Here is a 17,675-nt window from a genome sequence, read left to right on the forward strand (position 1 = left end):
CAATTATGTTACCTGAAAGTGCCTAGACCAGTCGCTGGAAATAGGAATTAGGCAAAGCCTGGAAAGCAGGAGGATTTTTGTCCATATGGCAATGGCAGGATCCTCTGCAGGTATGAGGTCACAGAGCTCTATTGCTCTATCTGTTCATTAAATCTGAGGTGTCCTGCTCTTTTGCTTTTCTCCAGCCACTGACCTGAAGATGTGTTCTCAGAAATGTTTTCCTTTTGGTGAACTCAAAATTATTTCTCATCAGGAGGTACAGAAGAGCAGAGGCTTCGTTCCTTGTGGAGGACACCTTGGAAGTGCAACACTTCAGGATCTCATAGCAGAGGGCAGCACACATGTTCACCCTTCCCTTGAAAAATGCTGAAGGAAACTTCACAAGAGACATGCAAGTATTAAAAAACACACCACTAAAGGGCATAGGGTTTAGATGGGCAGGGGCACAGGGCAACAAACTAAGCTCCAGCCTAGACAGCCTCAGCAAAACTTCTGCCAGAACTCTGAGCCTGAAAGTATTTGTGGGAATGAATTTGGGGCCTATTTTTAACCACATTTCCTAGAGCAATGTGAACTTTGCTGTCACGCTTCTTGGGGATGCGATTGCTTATGTCCATCCAACCCCTTCCCTGGTAACATCTGGGTATATTGGCAAATTCTCAACAAATTGGTCTGGCAGAATTATGTTCTTACAAAAGCCATAATCATAAGCAGTGGGGCAGAGAGGAGAGGTCCCACGGACATTCCCACCACAAGCTGCTATCTGGAACATCAGAAAATCCACTGGAATCCAAGCAGGAATCCAGCCTCACTGGGAAATGTGACCTGCAATGCTCACACATCTACTTCTACATGATCTCCAAAAAACATCAAAGATCATGCCTGCATGCCCTCAGGAATGCAAACAAGAGACTGGCTTGTCCCTCAGAGTCTAAAATTCAGCGACCTGCCCTGTCTCCCCAGACAGGGCCACCCAGGCCAGGCAGGACCAAGCCAAGCCACTCCCTCAGTCACAGCGGGGCTCAGGGACCTGCAGCAGGGAGAAGGGGAGCACCAGCACCCTGGTGGCCTGGCCTGTCCCCTCACCACAGCCTGAGCACAGCTGTCAGGGCAAGCTCAGCCCTGCCTGGAAAGGGACACCTGCAGCAGAGCCCTGTCCCAGCTGGCAGCAGCCTCCAGGGGATGGCAGGATGTGTCCATCTGGCTGTGGTCACAAGAGGTGGCTGGAGGGGAGGTGGCACCACACTTGGCTTCCTTCCAGCCCGGCCACAGCAGGCTGAGCACAGGGAAGCAGAACAAGGAAGGGCCTTGTGCTGGCACGGAGCCGCTTCCGCAGGCACCGCAGGGACCTGCCGGGGAGGGGAGATGCCAGCACCTCCCGACGGGGTGGAGGCTGTTTGGGCACTGCACAGCAGCACTCTGCTCCTTCTGCTGCAGCTGGCACCAGACACAAAGAATTTCCTGGCACAAAGAGGCAACAGAGGCAACCACAGCTTTACCTACTCAGAGGAAAGATGTGCTCAGTTTGTTCGAGACCCTATGGTCCTCATGGCATGGTCCATTAGCCACTTTTATCTGCCCCAATACCTTCTGCCCATGGGAGGTGACAGTGAATAGTGTCAGCCAGAGGCTGAAGCTGTTATTCTGGCCCTCTACTCCTTACATTAAGTATATATGTTCCAGGAAATCTTGTAGACACTGCCATGGCTACCACCGTGGTGTGCTGGTGACAGGGTCTTAAAACAGGGATCTGTGGCTAGCAAGATACTGGGATTGCACCAAGAAACCAGAATTAGGACACAAAATATTTTTTGTTCACTGCTTTGGCCAAAAATAATCTTCAAAAAACAAAATGGGAGAAAGAAAGAAAGATGCAAACAAACATCATAATAACACAGGGCACAAAATCATGTGGGCCCTTGGGAAAAGTGCTCCCAAGGATCTGCTGTCCTTCCCCCAGATCCCACTGGGTGATGGTCAGCACTGGCTTACCCCAAGCTGGCCCAGCTGTGTGATGGGGCATGCACAGACAGCACAGCTGTGGCTGGCACCTGCTCTCAGAGGGACACTGCCTGCCTGCAGAGGCTTCCCAGACCTTTCCAAACCACTGCTAGGATTCCCTTGCCTGGGAATCTGCTGCAGGAGGAGCCCTGTGCACTCCCCTCCGCACCACACCAGCTCTGGAGGAAAACCTGTGCCCTTTTCACAGGGAACCTGTGTCCCTTTCTGGAGCCCAAGCAAAGGCAATGGCTCCTGGTGCCAGGGAAGCAGATCCATGGGTGTATGGCTGCTGGAGATCTGGGCAGGTGCTGCCTGTGGCTCCCCAGCTGGCCCAGAACACACTGGGGAGAGCATAAAACAGCCCCTCTGGTGATGACTGTGCACACTGCAGCTCATTCCTGATCCAGCCCATATAAAATAAAATGCACCAGAGCAGGGCTCAAGCCAGCAGCCAGCTCCCAGAGAGGCCTCAAAGGGATGTGAGGGCAGGACAGCCATGGGGACAGGCAGAACACATCTGAGCTGGTCTTTAATGCACACCCCTCCTCTATGCATGCTTTCCTTTATAACTTTTAATTAAAAACCATTCCTAAGCGCGCATATAGGTATTTATATATGTATTTATCTGTAAATAATGCTCTGAAAAGACAGATTCAATTGTTAAGAAAACCTAGAGTGTGGAACAAGAACAATTTAGTTTTTGTTGGCTCTTACCAGCTAGTACAACAGAGGCAGCTTTCTTGCCAAATTCCCAGAACACACGTGTGTAACCAAAACCAAAGATGCAAATAATTACAAAACCAAAGATGCAAATAAGATTTTTGTTCTTTGCTCTCTTGCAACATTTTTTTAAAGTCTTTTGCTATCAAAGAACTGGATTTAATGCAGAAGACAAATTTTATGATGCAGAATACATCTCAGGAGATTTTTCCCTCCAGCAATCATTTGCTGTGACCACAAATAAGAGGGGGATTCTTTTCATTGTAACTGTAGCTACATAAGGCCATAAAAATGAGAAATTTTCCATTCTAGCTGTGACAAAGGTATAACTCCCTTTAGCTTTCCTTGAAGTTACAAAGTAAAGCAGAGCCAGCATTTGAAAACAAACTCGCAGGAAAACATTTCACCCTTGACTTGTCATGAAATGCATGAACCACCTGCCTTGGCCACCAAAGCCACTTTAGGCCTTAGAGGAACCCTTGAGAGGACTTAAAAGGAAGTTTGGGACTTGTGTGGTTATGGAGTTGGCAAAGAAAACACTTCCTCCTTATAGATACCATCTGCTGGGCTCATATCTTGCTTTTACAGAAGCCACATGTGTCCTGTCATAGGGGAAATGTGAGAAAGCCGAAATCAATAATTTGTATCTTTACAGACCCACGATGTGAAATTCAGTGTGGATTTAGTCTGGCATAAATCCAAGCAAGCAATCCCCCTGCCCATCCTTGCAGCAGCCAAGCATGCAGCCTCCTTGCTGTCATTGCTGTTTTGGAAAGCAAGTGTAGAAGCCCTGAAGGGCTCCAGGCTTTGAAAGCAGAGTGAGATCAAACTGAGCAGGTGTGCAGGTTTGGCTTCACATTTTAAAAAAAACACAGGAAGGCAAGGAACGTCTGCTATTTGCTATAGGCACAAACCAAATATTCTGGCTAAACAAACTTTTGGCTAGCAAGAGGGAGAGTGGGGTGTGTGCAGATCTGCAGCAGGATGATCTCAAGGCTAAGCAGATCACAGGTGAGCAGAAAACTCGAAAGGCAGAGCAATAAATATGCACTGAACCCTGCAGAAAAACTGAGTGATTCCTGCCCCTGCCAGTTGCCAATCTAGCAGGCTTTAAGAAGCCCCATGGAAAAATACCTTGTAGGAGACCACACTACCTGGAGCAGACAGGGAGCCAGCAAGACCTCTGCATTCTGTGTTTGCTTAGCACAAGCCAAAATCCAGCCCTAGACTTAAACCAACTCTTAGCTTTGCTGTGGGGTTACAGCAAAATGAACAAAGGACTTTTTCCGCCTCTGAAAAACAGTTTAGGAGTCCCTTCTTTTAATCAGACTTTGCTCAGCAGCTAGTGTAAAATCTCCTTTGGAAGTCACTCTGCTGCTTACCACTCAGATATCGTGTCCTGCCTGGCTGCAATCTCCCACATGGGCTTTCCTTGTTAATGAAGTGTTGCGCTCAAGGGATTTGAGAGGTTTTAATTAATTTTCTATTTATGATAACTGTGCAGTTTGGGAGGAACAATGTTTCCATGTACATGAGATCTTCAAAATGTCCTTATGAGCAGTGGCAGGTTTTGACCAGCACAAAGGGCAAGGTGAGCCAATAGCACCAGTCACTGCTCTTTTGTGGTCAGCTGTGGCTTTGCCACTTCTTGAGCTCAGGGCATTAAACAGCCTCACTACCTGCCAGGGCTCAGAGAGCACAGAACAAAGTTAGCAAGAGCTATAATCTCTCCCAGGCAGAGGGTGAGGAGCTGCTTGCCAGTGCATGCATTATTCAAGCAATGGCACTGTGGGCAGCATTGGCAGTTTAGGGTGAAGATTCAAGCACCAGCTGTTTGTTGAACAGACACTAATCTTTGTGACCAAGGCAAGTGAGGGAATTCCTCAGGATTTCTCTTTTTGCTTCCTGATACTCAACAAATAATAAATAACTAGAGAACTTAACCTGGGCCATTTTTTAATATAGTGAAGCTGTTTTCTAAAACACATCTCCAAAATATCAATTTAACAGGAGTTTAACCATACTGGCCTCTCTTACAAATACTTAACTATACTTATGAATTCTCCCACACCCTTGTGATGTATTACCTACCTTGCTTATGAAAGCTCTCAGAGAGGCAAACACATGCTTAAGAGCTGCTTCTGACTGCCCATTTTTGAGAAAAGCCAGATGAATATCAAAAACCTTCTTCATAAGTGGATTGTGGCCATCATTGCTTAAAAGCTGGGTCTGGAAAGCAACAGAGAATTTACTTTGCAGAAATGTTGTGCCTGAAGCTGGAAATGACAGAGATAATTTTGCATTAATCACATTAATTCTTAATCCAGATAAGCCACAGGGCCTTCAGTAAAAATACAACCAATAAAATGTGACAATCACTAAAAACTTAACTGTGGCAGTGGAATCAGCCCAGCTGCTGCAGCACAGGACCCACTCGTGTGTGCTGTGACCATAAAAGCAAAGCCAAAGCCCACTAAAGGGGAAGGGAATCCAGCCTATGCTGTGGTTTGAAAATCACATTGTTCTGTGGTCCAGTGATATTTCAAAAGAAGCAGCTGAGAAAGTCAAGCAAGTTTTAAGTGTTGCATTGAAGTGCTTTTGCTGTTACCAAAGTTCTAAGGAGCAATTTAACATCTGCACGCGGATGGCTTTTTGCCTTTGCAGCAGAAGCAGAGGCTATGAACACCTTTCTCTTCATCTCCTCCTAAAAAGGAAATCTTCATCATGCTTGCTCTGAAATCCAGAGCTGTTTTTGTGACACTATGCCAGACATGTTGCTACTTGCAGGATTCCTCTGACTACACTTCAGGAAGAGCATTTCTGGAACAGTGCTCTGCCCCCATCCAAGGGCTCTCTTTACCACAGAGGCCTTGGTTTTTGTAGATGCAATGACCGCCAAAAGAATGAATCCCAACATGAGAGAAGACTTTCACCCATGGTTCTGGTCCTGTCTGCACTGGTAACCACAGCTGGAGTGCCTCAGCCCCAGAGATATTCATGTACAACAATTCAAAGAAATCTGGGCCTTGCTTCTAGGTAATTTAGGGTACAAAAGAGTGACTGTTCTAAAAATGCTGGACATTCATTTCCCTTTCCTCAAGTCCCTCCTTTCTACACAATACACATTTCCTCTTATTCTATTTTTGTAATGCCTACAGTCATGGTATAACATCCATATGATTTTCTCTGGCCTTGCAGTTCTGAAGAAATGGCAAGACTGCGTACGGGTATAATTACTCTGAGACCCCGCAAAACACTCCATGTTCTGGAAAATAAACAAGCTGTAAATGATTTGCTTTTGTAAAGCCTTCCAAATTCTTTCACTCTAGGAGAACAGATCACAAAAATCCACACACATATGAAAACACAGCACCCTTTTCTACAACATTTTTGATTTCAGTGCTGACCTTGAAACTCTGAGTGAAAAAAGAGATGGTGTCCAGGACTGTCAGGCACACTTCGGTGGCAATATTGCCCTCCAGTAATGCCTGGTGCACAATATCTGCTTCTGAGGTGCCTGCATCTGTGGACAGAGAGAAAATCAGGAGGAAACTGTTCAACACTCCAGCTCCCAAAAACTCTAAGTGCTGACATAGATAAGGTTCTCCCCTCACACTTCACTGCATTTGGGAAATGATAGATGTTGAATTTGCCAACTCCATTCAGAGAAGCTGCCTCTGCCTGATGCCACGCCAGAAAAACAGTATCTGTATTGCCCCTTACTATCACTGTCTTTAAAGCCAGACAGAGCAGGAGGTGTCCAAATTGTCTCCAGAGAGGGGAAATGGCAAAGTGCTTCAATGGGACAAAACACACCCACATGGAGAGGCTCAGAGCAGATCCCAGCACAGGTCTCTGAGCAGTGCAGTTCTCCTGCATGCCCTGCTCTCTACCCAAACCAAGGTGTTACCTGCACACACACTTGGCCAGGAAGCTGAGCCAAGACAGGCCAGAGCAGAAAGCCACACAAGTCCTAAATCCCAGGGGTGATTTTTAAGGGGCCACCCTCATCCATCTAGGAATGTTTGTGGGGAGGCCTGGTGACCACTGCAGTTCTGCAGAATTTGAGTAACCTGAAACAACCAGCAGCAAGTGGAAAATGGCTACATGCAGTTTTCATCAGGCTGACACCTGCCCTGGGCCCCTCTGGCTCTGCTGCACGTACTGTGGTTGAGGGTGAAGGAGGTCTCCAAGCTGCCCAGGTGCTGGAGCCGCACCCCGGCTCTGCTGCGGAGCGCTGGCATGGTCTGGGATTTCCTCTCAGCTGCCGTGTGCTTGGATAACCAGGCATCCTGCACCCTGCAAGGGGAGCAAAGACAGGGCTTGGGCAGCAGCAGCAGCCACACCACCAGGGGATGACACAAGGCACCAGGATGGAGACCTCTTCCCTCCAACACACCAGTGTGGGACAATCCCAGCGGGACTGACCACACTACGCCGATGTCGCTGCTCAACAAGGCCCTAGGGCTAACACAAGAGCAGGGATGCTGCTCAGGAAGCAGGGATGCAGCTGGGACTCTTGTCTCACCTGCAGCTGGCTGGGGGGGACACTGCCAACCTGCGCTCGCCTGAGCCTGGGGGTCTCATGCAGGAGCTGGAGGGGAGGGAAGGGGCAGGGTGCTGAGATGAGGGGCCCCTGCTCAGGGCACGGTGCTGAGCAGAGCCCCAGAACCGCTGGGGATTGCCCAGCGTGGGTGTGCACGAGCCCATCCCACCTCCCCTGGGGCAGGGAGCACGGGGATGACCCCCACACCCCAGCACCGAATGGAAGGATGCAGTACCTGGCAATATTTCTCTTCCCCACGTATCTGAAGTGAAATAAACACACCCTAGGAAAAAAATTAAATATGTATCTGTTACACATCCTGCAGATTAGGAATGATCCAGAGCATTTAAAACCTACCCTGTTCTTGTCTGCAGACACTTCTCTGTGCACAAGGGTTTGGCTCTGTATTTACAAGTCACTTGACTTCACACTCTGGGTTTCAAAATTATATTGCACATCCCTGTCTTCTCACCCATTTGTTCCCCCAAATTTCCTGCAAAGTGGAGGCTGTGACAGTGACAGGGGAAGCTGAGCCCACAGGTGGTGGGACACACCCCAGAGAGAGCACAGGGCATCGCCACTACACCGTGCTTCCTCAATATACACTTGCTTCCCTTCAGAGGGAGGAAGAGCTTGTCATTACAACCTGGCCAGACACCCCTAGGGATGCACAGGACAGTGTGAACTGTGGTCTCCTCCTTAGCCATTCTGACCACACAAAGCTGCAGTGTTTGAATAGCAGCCTCATGATACTCACTCCAGAAGCATGAGGACATTGATCAGCTCCTGGGGGGAGAATTTGTTCCAGTAAGCTAAAAGAGTATCTGAAAGAAAATGAAGAATGGTGCACTGAGATTTTCAAAAACTCAAAGTGGGGACCTTACAGACCAAAACTGATGGTCCCTTGTCTTTCTGTCTGCCTCCAGTGAGCAGGAGGCACCAACCTTCAGAGATCATCTTCACAATGTACAGGTAGCACATCAGAAGTGTCCGGATCTCGAACTGGTCCAGCCGGCTGCAGTGGGACACGCTGCTCCTCATGGAGCTCCTGCGGATCTGTTGGGACACAGGTGTGACACAGAGGGCCTGGGCTGTGCCCCAGAGCTGTGCAGCACAGGCACAGCAAACCTGGCACACACCAGGTGTGCTGGCATCCTTCCTGCCTCCCATGTGCACCCCACAGCACCCTGCCTTGGAAAACAGCTCATCCAGTGATGAGCAGCCTGGAAATCACCAAACACTTCTCTGCTCAAAGGAAAAAACGTCTGGGCAGTGAATGACAGGTTATCCAGCAAAACACACAGCAGCCTGCTTTCATTTCCCCTGCTCTCTGCAGCATCTAAGTTCCTGGACAATTTTAAAGCCAGTTCTTGAAAAAAAAATTCACTGTCTGTCAACATTTAAAGCAAAAATGTGACTTTCTGTTAAAGACATACACTTCAAAACAAAATGTCAGTTATTAAAAAAGGAGGACATTTAATCTTAAGAACTTTTTCCTCCCCTTGATTTTTGGAAGTGTTTCGATTTTTTCCTCCTACTTAGTGACTCAGGCAAAGTAAATCAAATCCTGCTGATGAGTCAATTTATGTGGGAAAGGCTTGGGCATTGTGTGGTGGGAAGCATGACTTCTAAAGTTATACCGATTTTATTTTGCATTCTCTGTGCTTGCCTGAGCTTTATCCTTTGATAAATGCATAGGATTAAACCCTAGGCTTCTCCTAAAGCTTTGCCTCGTGTTTGGAGAGGGATCCACAGATCTTACTTGCCGTTTATTCTGGGATAAGCTGTGGATGTGAGTCATAATAAAGCAGAAATAAACAATCATTTTAGAATTGGAGACACGATGCTCTGGCCAGAGATTTGCTACTGACCATGCCAAACTATCAAGACAGCACACAACTCACTCCAGGGGAATGGGGCAATGAGCAAAGTGTCTGCCTCTGCAGAGCACTGTTGAAGCTGTGCTCCTCCCTGTGGCATTGCTTTTACATGGTTTTGTGGATATTGCATTCCCTAACAGAAAGATTGCTTTCAACAACTCTGAAAAACATTCAAGCACACTCAAGAGGATGTCTGGCCATGGGGGAAGAGCTGGGCTGGAAGCAACACCACCTCCTGCAAACCCCATCAGCAGTGCTGGAGCACATGCTCAGGCCTTTGCTGGAGCATCAAGTGTCTGGCTGTACTCAGTGCCAGAGCTCTGTGATTTATGGAGGAGAGCTTGCAAGTCAGCACACAGCCATGAGCCCAGATAATCTTTGCCTTGCTTGTTACAGGGGCCAAAATTTTTGAAGATGCATCAATGACCCACGCCAACCCAAGATATCTGGAAAGTGCCTTGAGGGAAAACCAGGGACTGGTTTGCACAAATACCTGATTTCCATGTGTGTAATTTGCCAAGAAGGAGAGTACTGAATACCCCCCAGTCTGAACAGTGGGGTCACAGGTCTTTGTGGCATGACCACAGTCACCTTCTGCAAGTTTGGGCCTGTGGTTATTCACCTGGGCTGGTTTTTCTGAAAACACTTATCTCGAGTCAGTGGTCACTGGCAATCTCACACCACAGTGCTCTGCTTCTCATTTGGAAACCAATTCCCAGCACCAGGCACTGGTGTCTAGCCAGGCTCAGACCTGCCCACACACAGGGAGCACATCTGAGTATGGATAAATGCACCAGAGGAACAGAGATTTTCCACACATATTGTGTGAAAGGCACATGATTTTGCCTTTCATCTTCAACAAGTAATTTGTCAACAATTCTACTTTTGGCTCAGTGACGTTTGAAGAGGGAAAGCATACCAGCCCCATGACTCTGACCTTTGTTAAACATCCATCTGTTTCCAGAGATACCTATAAGCTGGCTTTGGAGAGTGCTGCCACAGAAAACTCATTTTCCCTCCCCCTTATTTAACAGAGCCTGCAGGCTGAGTGCTGCTCCTCCCAACCCCTGGTACATTACATTTTCACTCTGATCCGGGGAACTGGTTGCTCCCTCTGAGTTCAGGGATCCTTTTGAGTCCTCTCGCTTTATTGCATGGCCATTTGGAAGGGCTGCTCCACAGGCTGAAAAAAAACCACCAGACCCCACAATTAAGCACTTTGCACTTGTCAGCACAGCACAGATGGCTTGCCAAAGCCCCATGTCAAAAGCTGGGAAAGGAAAAATCTGGAAAGAGCACTTAGGGTGACACCACATCTGAGGAAAACCATGCAGAGTCTGTGAGGTCTTTTAGGGGATCACTGTTTCAAGTTTTGGGTGCTTCAGGTTGGTAATAGCTATGCTAAAAATAAATAGGAAATTTAGAATTTAGAAAAATTAATTTACCTGGATCTTTGTCTGCAATCAGGCTGGATCTGCTTGAGGGGGATGGAAAACTGCATATGAATTCATCCCTGGATGCCTGTAAAGCAATATAAGGTTCTGTGACCAATGAAAGATAACACCTTTTCTCCTACAGAAGGGAACAATGCAATACAAAATGGCAATTAGAGCAGGTTTTAAAAACAACACAGATGAAAACAGAAATTTCCTTACTTCTATAACAAGGGACAGAGGACTTGGGGAGGAGTACAAAGAATAGCAGAACACATTAAAGTCACAGTAGTGTTTTCCTTTTTGTTTTTCATCATTTGAATTGAAATTTTGAATTTTCTCAGATGTCCTATTTGTTATTCTTTTGCCCCAGCAATGAGGAAAGTCTGGTCTGCAGGGCTAAGGCCACTCGGGAGCCACAGGCACAGCTCTCGGGGGCACGGGCAACTCCCCAGAACTGCTGCTGGAGTCCCAGGCTGAGTCCTGCTCAAACTCATTGCAGCTGCAGGGACTCACCTCCCCTTTTGGGGACTGCACACACTGTCCAAAAGCATGTCAGACATGGAGGCACCCAGCTTTACTCACAGGGCTGGAGGCAGGGCAGGAGGTCAGTGCCTCGTGGCCGGCCACACGCTGCAGGTTCTCCAGGAGCACCCCAAACAGAGGCAGGTACAGCTGGGCAATTTTTGCCTGCTGGTTCTGAAAGCAGGCACAGAGAAAAACCTCAGTAACAGCCCAGGTTTCCAGTGGAGTGAAAAAAGAGGAGCTCTTAAGCCTACATATATATAAAAACATATAATATATGTATACATATATGTGTATGTTATATATGTGTGTATACACATACACACACATATATATATCTGTATTCACACACTGTATGTGGTGGTGTTCGAGAACATGAGCTGGTTTGGCTTCTCATTTCCACTTCTAGAGCTACCAGAGAGATATCACCCTTCTAGCACCACGCTTGGGGCACTGGGGGGATTTGGAGGCTAAATAACATTCCCAGTCATACAGAATGTGTGACAAACTAAGTCCTGGATTTCCTAACTCTTTAACTGGCACTTGATTTGCATAGTTTGGTTTTTAAGTGCAACACCCAGGAGTAACAGAAACATTTTCTTCATGCCCGGTGCTGGCTACTGGTTCCAGTCAGAAACTCTCTATAGTAAATGCTTCTAGTGTAAACAGTTTCAAGGAAAAGATTCATTTGGATTAACTGGTACAAACCAAAAATGACTGGGTTGACATTTTCTAAATGGAGGACTCTTTTAAATCCAACTCTTTTTTGTTAAATATATCCTGGATTTTGCTGAATGGTTAAAAAAAAAAAAAAAAAAAGAAATTTAAGGCTTGCAACCTTTTAAATAATAAAGAAATCTAATTTTTTCTTCTGATCCAGTATGACAAAAGATAAAAAAAAGTCTTGAAAATACTACTCATGAGTTGACAAAACCGTCTCTCAGCTGTTGACGGAGCCAGGGCTGGCAGGGTGTGCCAACACATGCTCAGCCCGTCCTGCCCAGGATGTGATTTTTTTTCCCTTGGAGTCTCTGGACACCAGCTGAGCATCCTGCCCTGGCTCCATGCAGTTTCCTGGTCACACTGCCTTGAGCACAGCTCACACACAAATATCCTGTGGGACAGCAGTAAGGCAGGGGGAGTTTCTGAGGAGCCAGAGGAGTGCTGCACACTGAGGGAACAAACAGCTCCTGAGCTGGCCATGGATCCTCACTGCAGAGAACAGCAAGCCCACCTCCAGCTCAGGCCTCCAAACAGGCACAGAAGGGAGGGAAGAGGAGCTGGCTCTGGGCCCATGAGAGCCCCTGGAGCATTTGGGGCACTCCTCCCACCCTTCATGCCAGGAAGCCATCCATGTTCCAGCAGCACTCAGGAATGCAGCACACTAGGAGCAATGTGAGGGCCACAACTCGAAACAGAGACATGTTTACAGGCTACAGCAAGGACAGGTAGTGTCTGTACAAATAGCTGGGCACTTTGGAGGGTGCATATGGGTCAGCAGAAAGCAACACCGAGATAAAACAAACCCATTTCCAGCCTCTTTCAGCATCATCACATCCTGAGCCTCTGACCAAAGAAAACTTGAGGAAATCCAGCACCTCATGAGAATCAAGATCCTCTCCTGAGTCACTAATTAGTAAAACATGCATCTGACTTGTAACAGAGATCAGTTCTGTTTCCTGATTATAGCATATTAATACAGGATATGAATTTAGGCCCAGGACCAGAACATCACTGATGTCCTAATTTTGTTGAACAACTCTTGGCTAATGACTCTCTCATGTTCCTTAATGATTTAGGGCTTAATTACCTAAATACTCAGCATGAATAAAAGGGCTGCAGTTGTCTCGTAGATGGTTTCAGAGCTATTACTCTTATCCCATAACTATCAGTTATTTACAGTGGTTCCCTAAAAAGCAATTAGAATACCCTTGGGTGCATCATGCAGTACCTAAAATTCTGGTATGTGACTTTTTTTTCATAAAATTCAACAACATTAATTTAAAGAGCCAACAAAACAGGCCTGACCTTGTGCTGGTATCTGTTGTCAAAGGCATGCTTGATCAAGAGATTTTTTAAGACAGAGATGGCTGTATATCTGATATCGTAATTGTCCTGCAAGGCAACAGAGGCTTCTCTAAGAAGCATCCCCACGAGGAAGTGATGCTTGCAATACTCATCAGTTAAACTGTACTCAAGATTTGTATCTGAAAGAAACAACAAGGGAATGGTTAAGGCAAATGTTCCAAGAGTCTGTTCAGAGTGAGACACAGCAGTCATGGTAAGCCACAAAGTCCTCGAACAGTGTTCACCACTCTCCTACAGTGCACTGATCTTTGAAGAAAGCTGAACTGACCATACAGTTTTCTCCACCAGTGAACTGTCATATCAAAGAATTTGGTGTCTTCCAGGCCAGGCTGTTCATTAATTTCAGCCCTCACTGTTTCAGCAGCACCTCAAGGAAGGATTTCTGCAGTGTGATGTTCTGCAAAGCTTCTCTCTCCAGTGAGTAATTTGTAAGTCAGAGACAGCTGAAATGGGGAAAGCACAATTTATTGCCTGGGGATGCTTTGCTCCTGGCTGGGGGCTGTCCTGTAAATTCCCAAACCACCCAGGCCGAGGGGATACCAACCTCCACCAAGCAGCTGTGAGGGTGGGAATGGGCAGTGGAAACAGCGGGTTTACCTGGCCAGCCAGCCCCAGCAGTGCTGCCCTGCAGCTCATTCCACATCCCCCACCAATCTGTGCTCCTTCTCTTGAGGTCAGAGAGCAGAGCAAAAGCACATAGTGCTGCTGGGGTGAGGGGTGCAAATGAGGACACGGTGCCAAGTGGCCAGTGCTGCACCCCAGCCTGCACAGCTGGGCAGCTGCATGGGCCAGGGAGCCAGGCCAGGGCTCCAGGCTGCTGCTTGCCACAAGCAGACACTGAACAGCTCCTCAGAAGCTGCACTGACTGCCAAGAGGAAGCCAGCTCAGTACCTCGACACCCTGCTTAACTTAACTTGTACCCTTCATCTCACACAGATTCAGACTCTGTGATCAAAGCAGAGGCTGCTACCAGGATAAGGCATCACTTCTGCTGAGGCACCTGGGCAGAGCAGCAGTGACAGACACAGACTGTGGTGCAGGGCCATGTGCACTGGGCTGCTGTGAATGGCCTTGTCCTGACACCATTATCCCTGCCAGGCCATTTACCAAGTTAGAACTGCCACAGGGGTTTGGTTTTTGCTTCACTCCAAAGCTCTCTGTTCTTCCCCCAAAACCTACAAATGCCAAATGCTCAGCTCAGATTTTCTTTTTGCAAAACCCCACAGGTTCTAAAAGCTCTTCTGTGGTAAGGCAGGGGGCATTCAGCTTTGAAAATCCCAGCCAAAGGGTTCCAACAGCTCTGTGGCTGTGAAAGATATTTTTAAATTCATTGATTCAAAAGTAGCATTTACTGGAATGTGAAACTCTGATTCAGAGGAAAGAAAAAGCAATCTGGCACATTACCTAGCTTTCACTGTTAGCCATGTTAGCAAATGCCTAATTATCATACGTCACAATTATTACATTAGTTGGATGAAAGCTAACTGATCAGAAAGTGAATACTTAATTTGACATTAGAGGATTTGATCATTCTAGTTGGACCTACCTAGTGAAGCGAACCATTCCACAGCAAATGAAAAAAATTCTAATTATGTGTAAAAAAAAGGGACAAATAAAAAGACAAATAAAAAATAAACAGGAAAAAGTAATGCTCAAAATCTTGGAGAAACAGGACAGTATGTAATTTTTTAATATTATTTGTGAGGCTTTTGCTTAACTCTCAGATTCTGTCAATCCCTTGGATTCTTTTCCATGACAATATTGCAAATCTAATTGTGTGCTGCTGGCCATGAGGCCAAGCCTGGGGGCTTGCTCTGGCTGATATCCTCATTGAGGCAGCAGGGACAACCAGTCCTGCATTAGCTGGGAGGTTTCAGAGTTGCTGTTCCAAGATGCAACACTCCAACTCAACAGGATGTTGAGAGCAGTTGAAAGCTGTGCTCTGCCAGCCTGCCCATCTGCACTGGATGAAGCTGCAGAAACTCTCTATCCACCTCCCTGAGGGCTATTCCTTCTTTTCCTAGAAGCAGAGCAGTAGGGCTTTGGGCATCCCCTCTCTGCATCCAAACAGGCTGATGAAGAGGTCAGACACACCAGCAGGGTCCCTGCTGACCCCTGTAACCCTGTCCATAAAGCCAGACAAGTTTTCAGTGAAGGTGCATGGCTCTACCATGGCAGCCAGGGCTCAGGCACCACTGCAAAGGCACTTCTGCTACCTGAGCTGCTCTGCTGCCATGAGCTGCATGTGAACCTCAGCTGTAGGTCCAGTCACAATAAAACACAGCAGAAAAGATGAGCTGCCCTTACAGCTTTTCAGTTTAACCATCACAAAAGCAAAGGCAAATGTTACCCAAGAAAGAGCATCCTTATGTTACTGTGCCACTAACAAGCATCAGAGAGGCACCGTGCCTGTGTTTTTCTTGCCTGTTTCTAGCAATACTCTTTGTTACACAATGCCAGGCAAGTAGCCAAACTGATGTAAGAGATTAGTAGCTGGTCCAGAAAACTCTGAGGGGTCAGATATTTGCCAAAATAAGCCATATTTCATTTACTGCTACTTCTGCCACCTGTATGTGTGTGGAACCACTCTGGGACTTGTTTGGCTTCACTGTGAAGCACAACCAAACATCCCCTTTCCTCCACCAGAATAAATCATACAATCATAAATCCACGGGGCTTTTACATGGGGAATCCCAAACCTCACTTTCCTCCAGGCCAGGCTATTGGCATCCAAACCTGGCAATCTCTACTGCATTTCTGCAGCACAGATGAGCCATCAGGACCCAGAGAAAATGAGGCTCTCTCTGTGGCACTCCTGGGGGCCAGCAGGGGCTGCACTGCCATCAGTGCCACAGCTCCAGCCACCCCCAGCCCCAGCTCAGCCCCTTGTACCCCGTGTTGAGCCCTTCAGGAGCACAGAGAACACGGTGTGACAGTGAAAGCAGTGTGGCTGTGCAGGGGTGCCACAGCACAAACACCCTTGGAATGCACCGAGGACTGGCACGGGCTCAAGCTCTGCTGGCTGCCTTCAGGCTCCAGAACAAGCTCAAACACACTGTGCTCTGCTGTGCTCTTATTCAACCTGAAAGCAGAAGGTAACCTAGATCCCCTTCTGGTGGCCACATGGAGAGCTGGCAGCAGGGCAGTGAGTTCAGTCTGTCCTCCTGCACCCCCATTCCCTGCAGGACCCACCAGTGAGACACCCACTTCTCAGGGGAGGCTGAGAACACAGGACTGCATTGCACAACTTGCCTATTTACAGAAACACAGGCAGTGTCTTCCAGATACTGTTAATCCCATGTAAACTAAAATATAGGAAATACCGAAAAGACTGACTGCATACCATACTGGAACAAAATGGTGTAATCCTGACAAAAAAACATCTTGTCCTGAGGTCAATGTACTAACCAGGACATACATTTCCTTGACATCAAACCAAAGTTCATCTAGTCAGAAGCCATAAAGACTCATAAATAATAGCTCTTTAGCCAGAACCTACCTTGAACTCTTTGCAGCTTGGGTTTGGAAAACGTCATTGGTAGGTTCAGAGGAATGTAGTGCTCATGATTGCAAACAGTTTGAAGAAATTCAAACTTGTACTCAACCAGCAGCTGAGATAAAAAAAGACAAACACAAACTATGTTTTTAGTTTGACACATTTTCTTCCAGTTCAATGTGCTTGTTGCACAAGGATTGAAGAATCTAATAAATAGCATCTGGTGCAACTCACTATTAAATGGCAAATTCTCGTGTTGTTCTCCCTAAGTGCCAATGCACGTGGATGTCACTTGGGACTTTTTTGTCTCTTTCATCCAGGCTATTAACCAGTCTATCCTTTCATTCTGACTCTTTAAATTACTTTAAAGAACATCTGGGTACAAGCTCTTGGCCCAGACAAAGAGGTCTCTGCCTCTAAAAGGAACAGAGTCTAAAAGGCCTCCAAGAGTTGTGTAAAATAATCACTACAAAGCTGTGACTGATGTACATATGTACAGCTGCAAACCACTTTTCAAGAAACCTACTGCTTACCTTAGGGTCTTTTGGGCTGAATCCAGAAATGTAATCATTTATCAAGTTAAAAACAAATCCTCTGTCCATAAAGGTCAAACAACGCTGGAGAAAAAATAGCAACATGTGGCCAACCATTAAATATAAAAGCAATCATCCTAAATCCCCTCCATACTACTGTCCTGTCAGCAGCCAGATTTCATCCTCTGGGTTGCTGCTGATTTTCTAAAACATACATGACCCTGTTTCTCTGAAATCATTTGGATGATCTTACTTAAGTCTCCAGTGGACAACAGAAATATTTAAAATGAGAATATACATATTTCAGGTTCCAAACAGTTGCTAGGTGTGCCTGAAAACCCTCAGTAACATACAGAGTTACTATCTCTTTGGAAAGAGAAGGTTTCCTTCCTAGGAAAGCTTATCCCCTCAAGAGTTTTTACAACTGAAAAAAACAAAGACAAGATAAATTAA

The 17,675-nt window shown here is 46.7% G+C and overlaps 1 protein-coding gene across 3 annotated transcripts in view; it reads right to left on the bottom strand.

The window, feature by feature from the left end:
- DOCK11 (dedicator of cytokinesis 11) overlaps positions 1-17,675 on the bottom strand; it is an 80,304-nt gene that overhangs the window by 19,272 nt on the left and 43,357 nt on the right. For 2 of the 3 annotated variants that reach the window (XM_058847665.1, XM_058847664.1), the window contains exons 29-42: positions 17,223-17,306; positions 16,693-16,804; positions 13,134-13,312; positions 11,166-11,279; positions 10,593-10,668; positions 10,227-10,330; positions 8,212-8,323; positions 8,025-8,091; positions 7,503-7,550; positions 7,250-7,315; positions 6,887-7,020; positions 6,129-6,244; positions 4,813-4,950; positions 194-376 (exon numbers count right to left, since the gene is read on the bottom strand). In XM_058847665.1, coding sequence (XP_058703648.1) covers positions 194-376; positions 4,813-4,950; positions 6,129-6,244; positions 6,887-7,020; positions 7,250-7,315; positions 7,503-7,550; positions 8,025-8,091; positions 8,212-8,323; positions 10,227-10,330; positions 10,593-10,668; positions 11,166-11,279; positions 13,134-13,312; positions 16,693-16,804; positions 17,223-17,306 — 1,533 coding nt within the window. The remainder of the gene's footprint in view (positions 1-193; positions 377-4,812; positions 4,951-6,128; positions 6,245-6,886; positions 7,021-7,249; positions 7,316-7,502; positions 7,551-8,024; positions 8,092-8,211; positions 8,324-10,226; positions 10,331-10,592; positions 10,669-11,165; positions 11,280-13,133; positions 13,313-16,692; positions 16,805-17,222; positions 17,307-17,675) is intronic. The other variant, XM_058847666.1, reaches the window with a different exon arrangement.

The sequence above is a fragment of the Poecile atricapillus genome, chromosome 12 (assembly GCF_030490865.1).
Source record: "Poecile atricapillus isolate bPoeAtr1 chromosome 12, bPoeAtr1.hap1, whole genome shotgun sequence".
NCBI lineage: Eukaryota > Metazoa > Chordata > Aves > Passeriformes > Paridae > Poecile > Poecile atricapillus.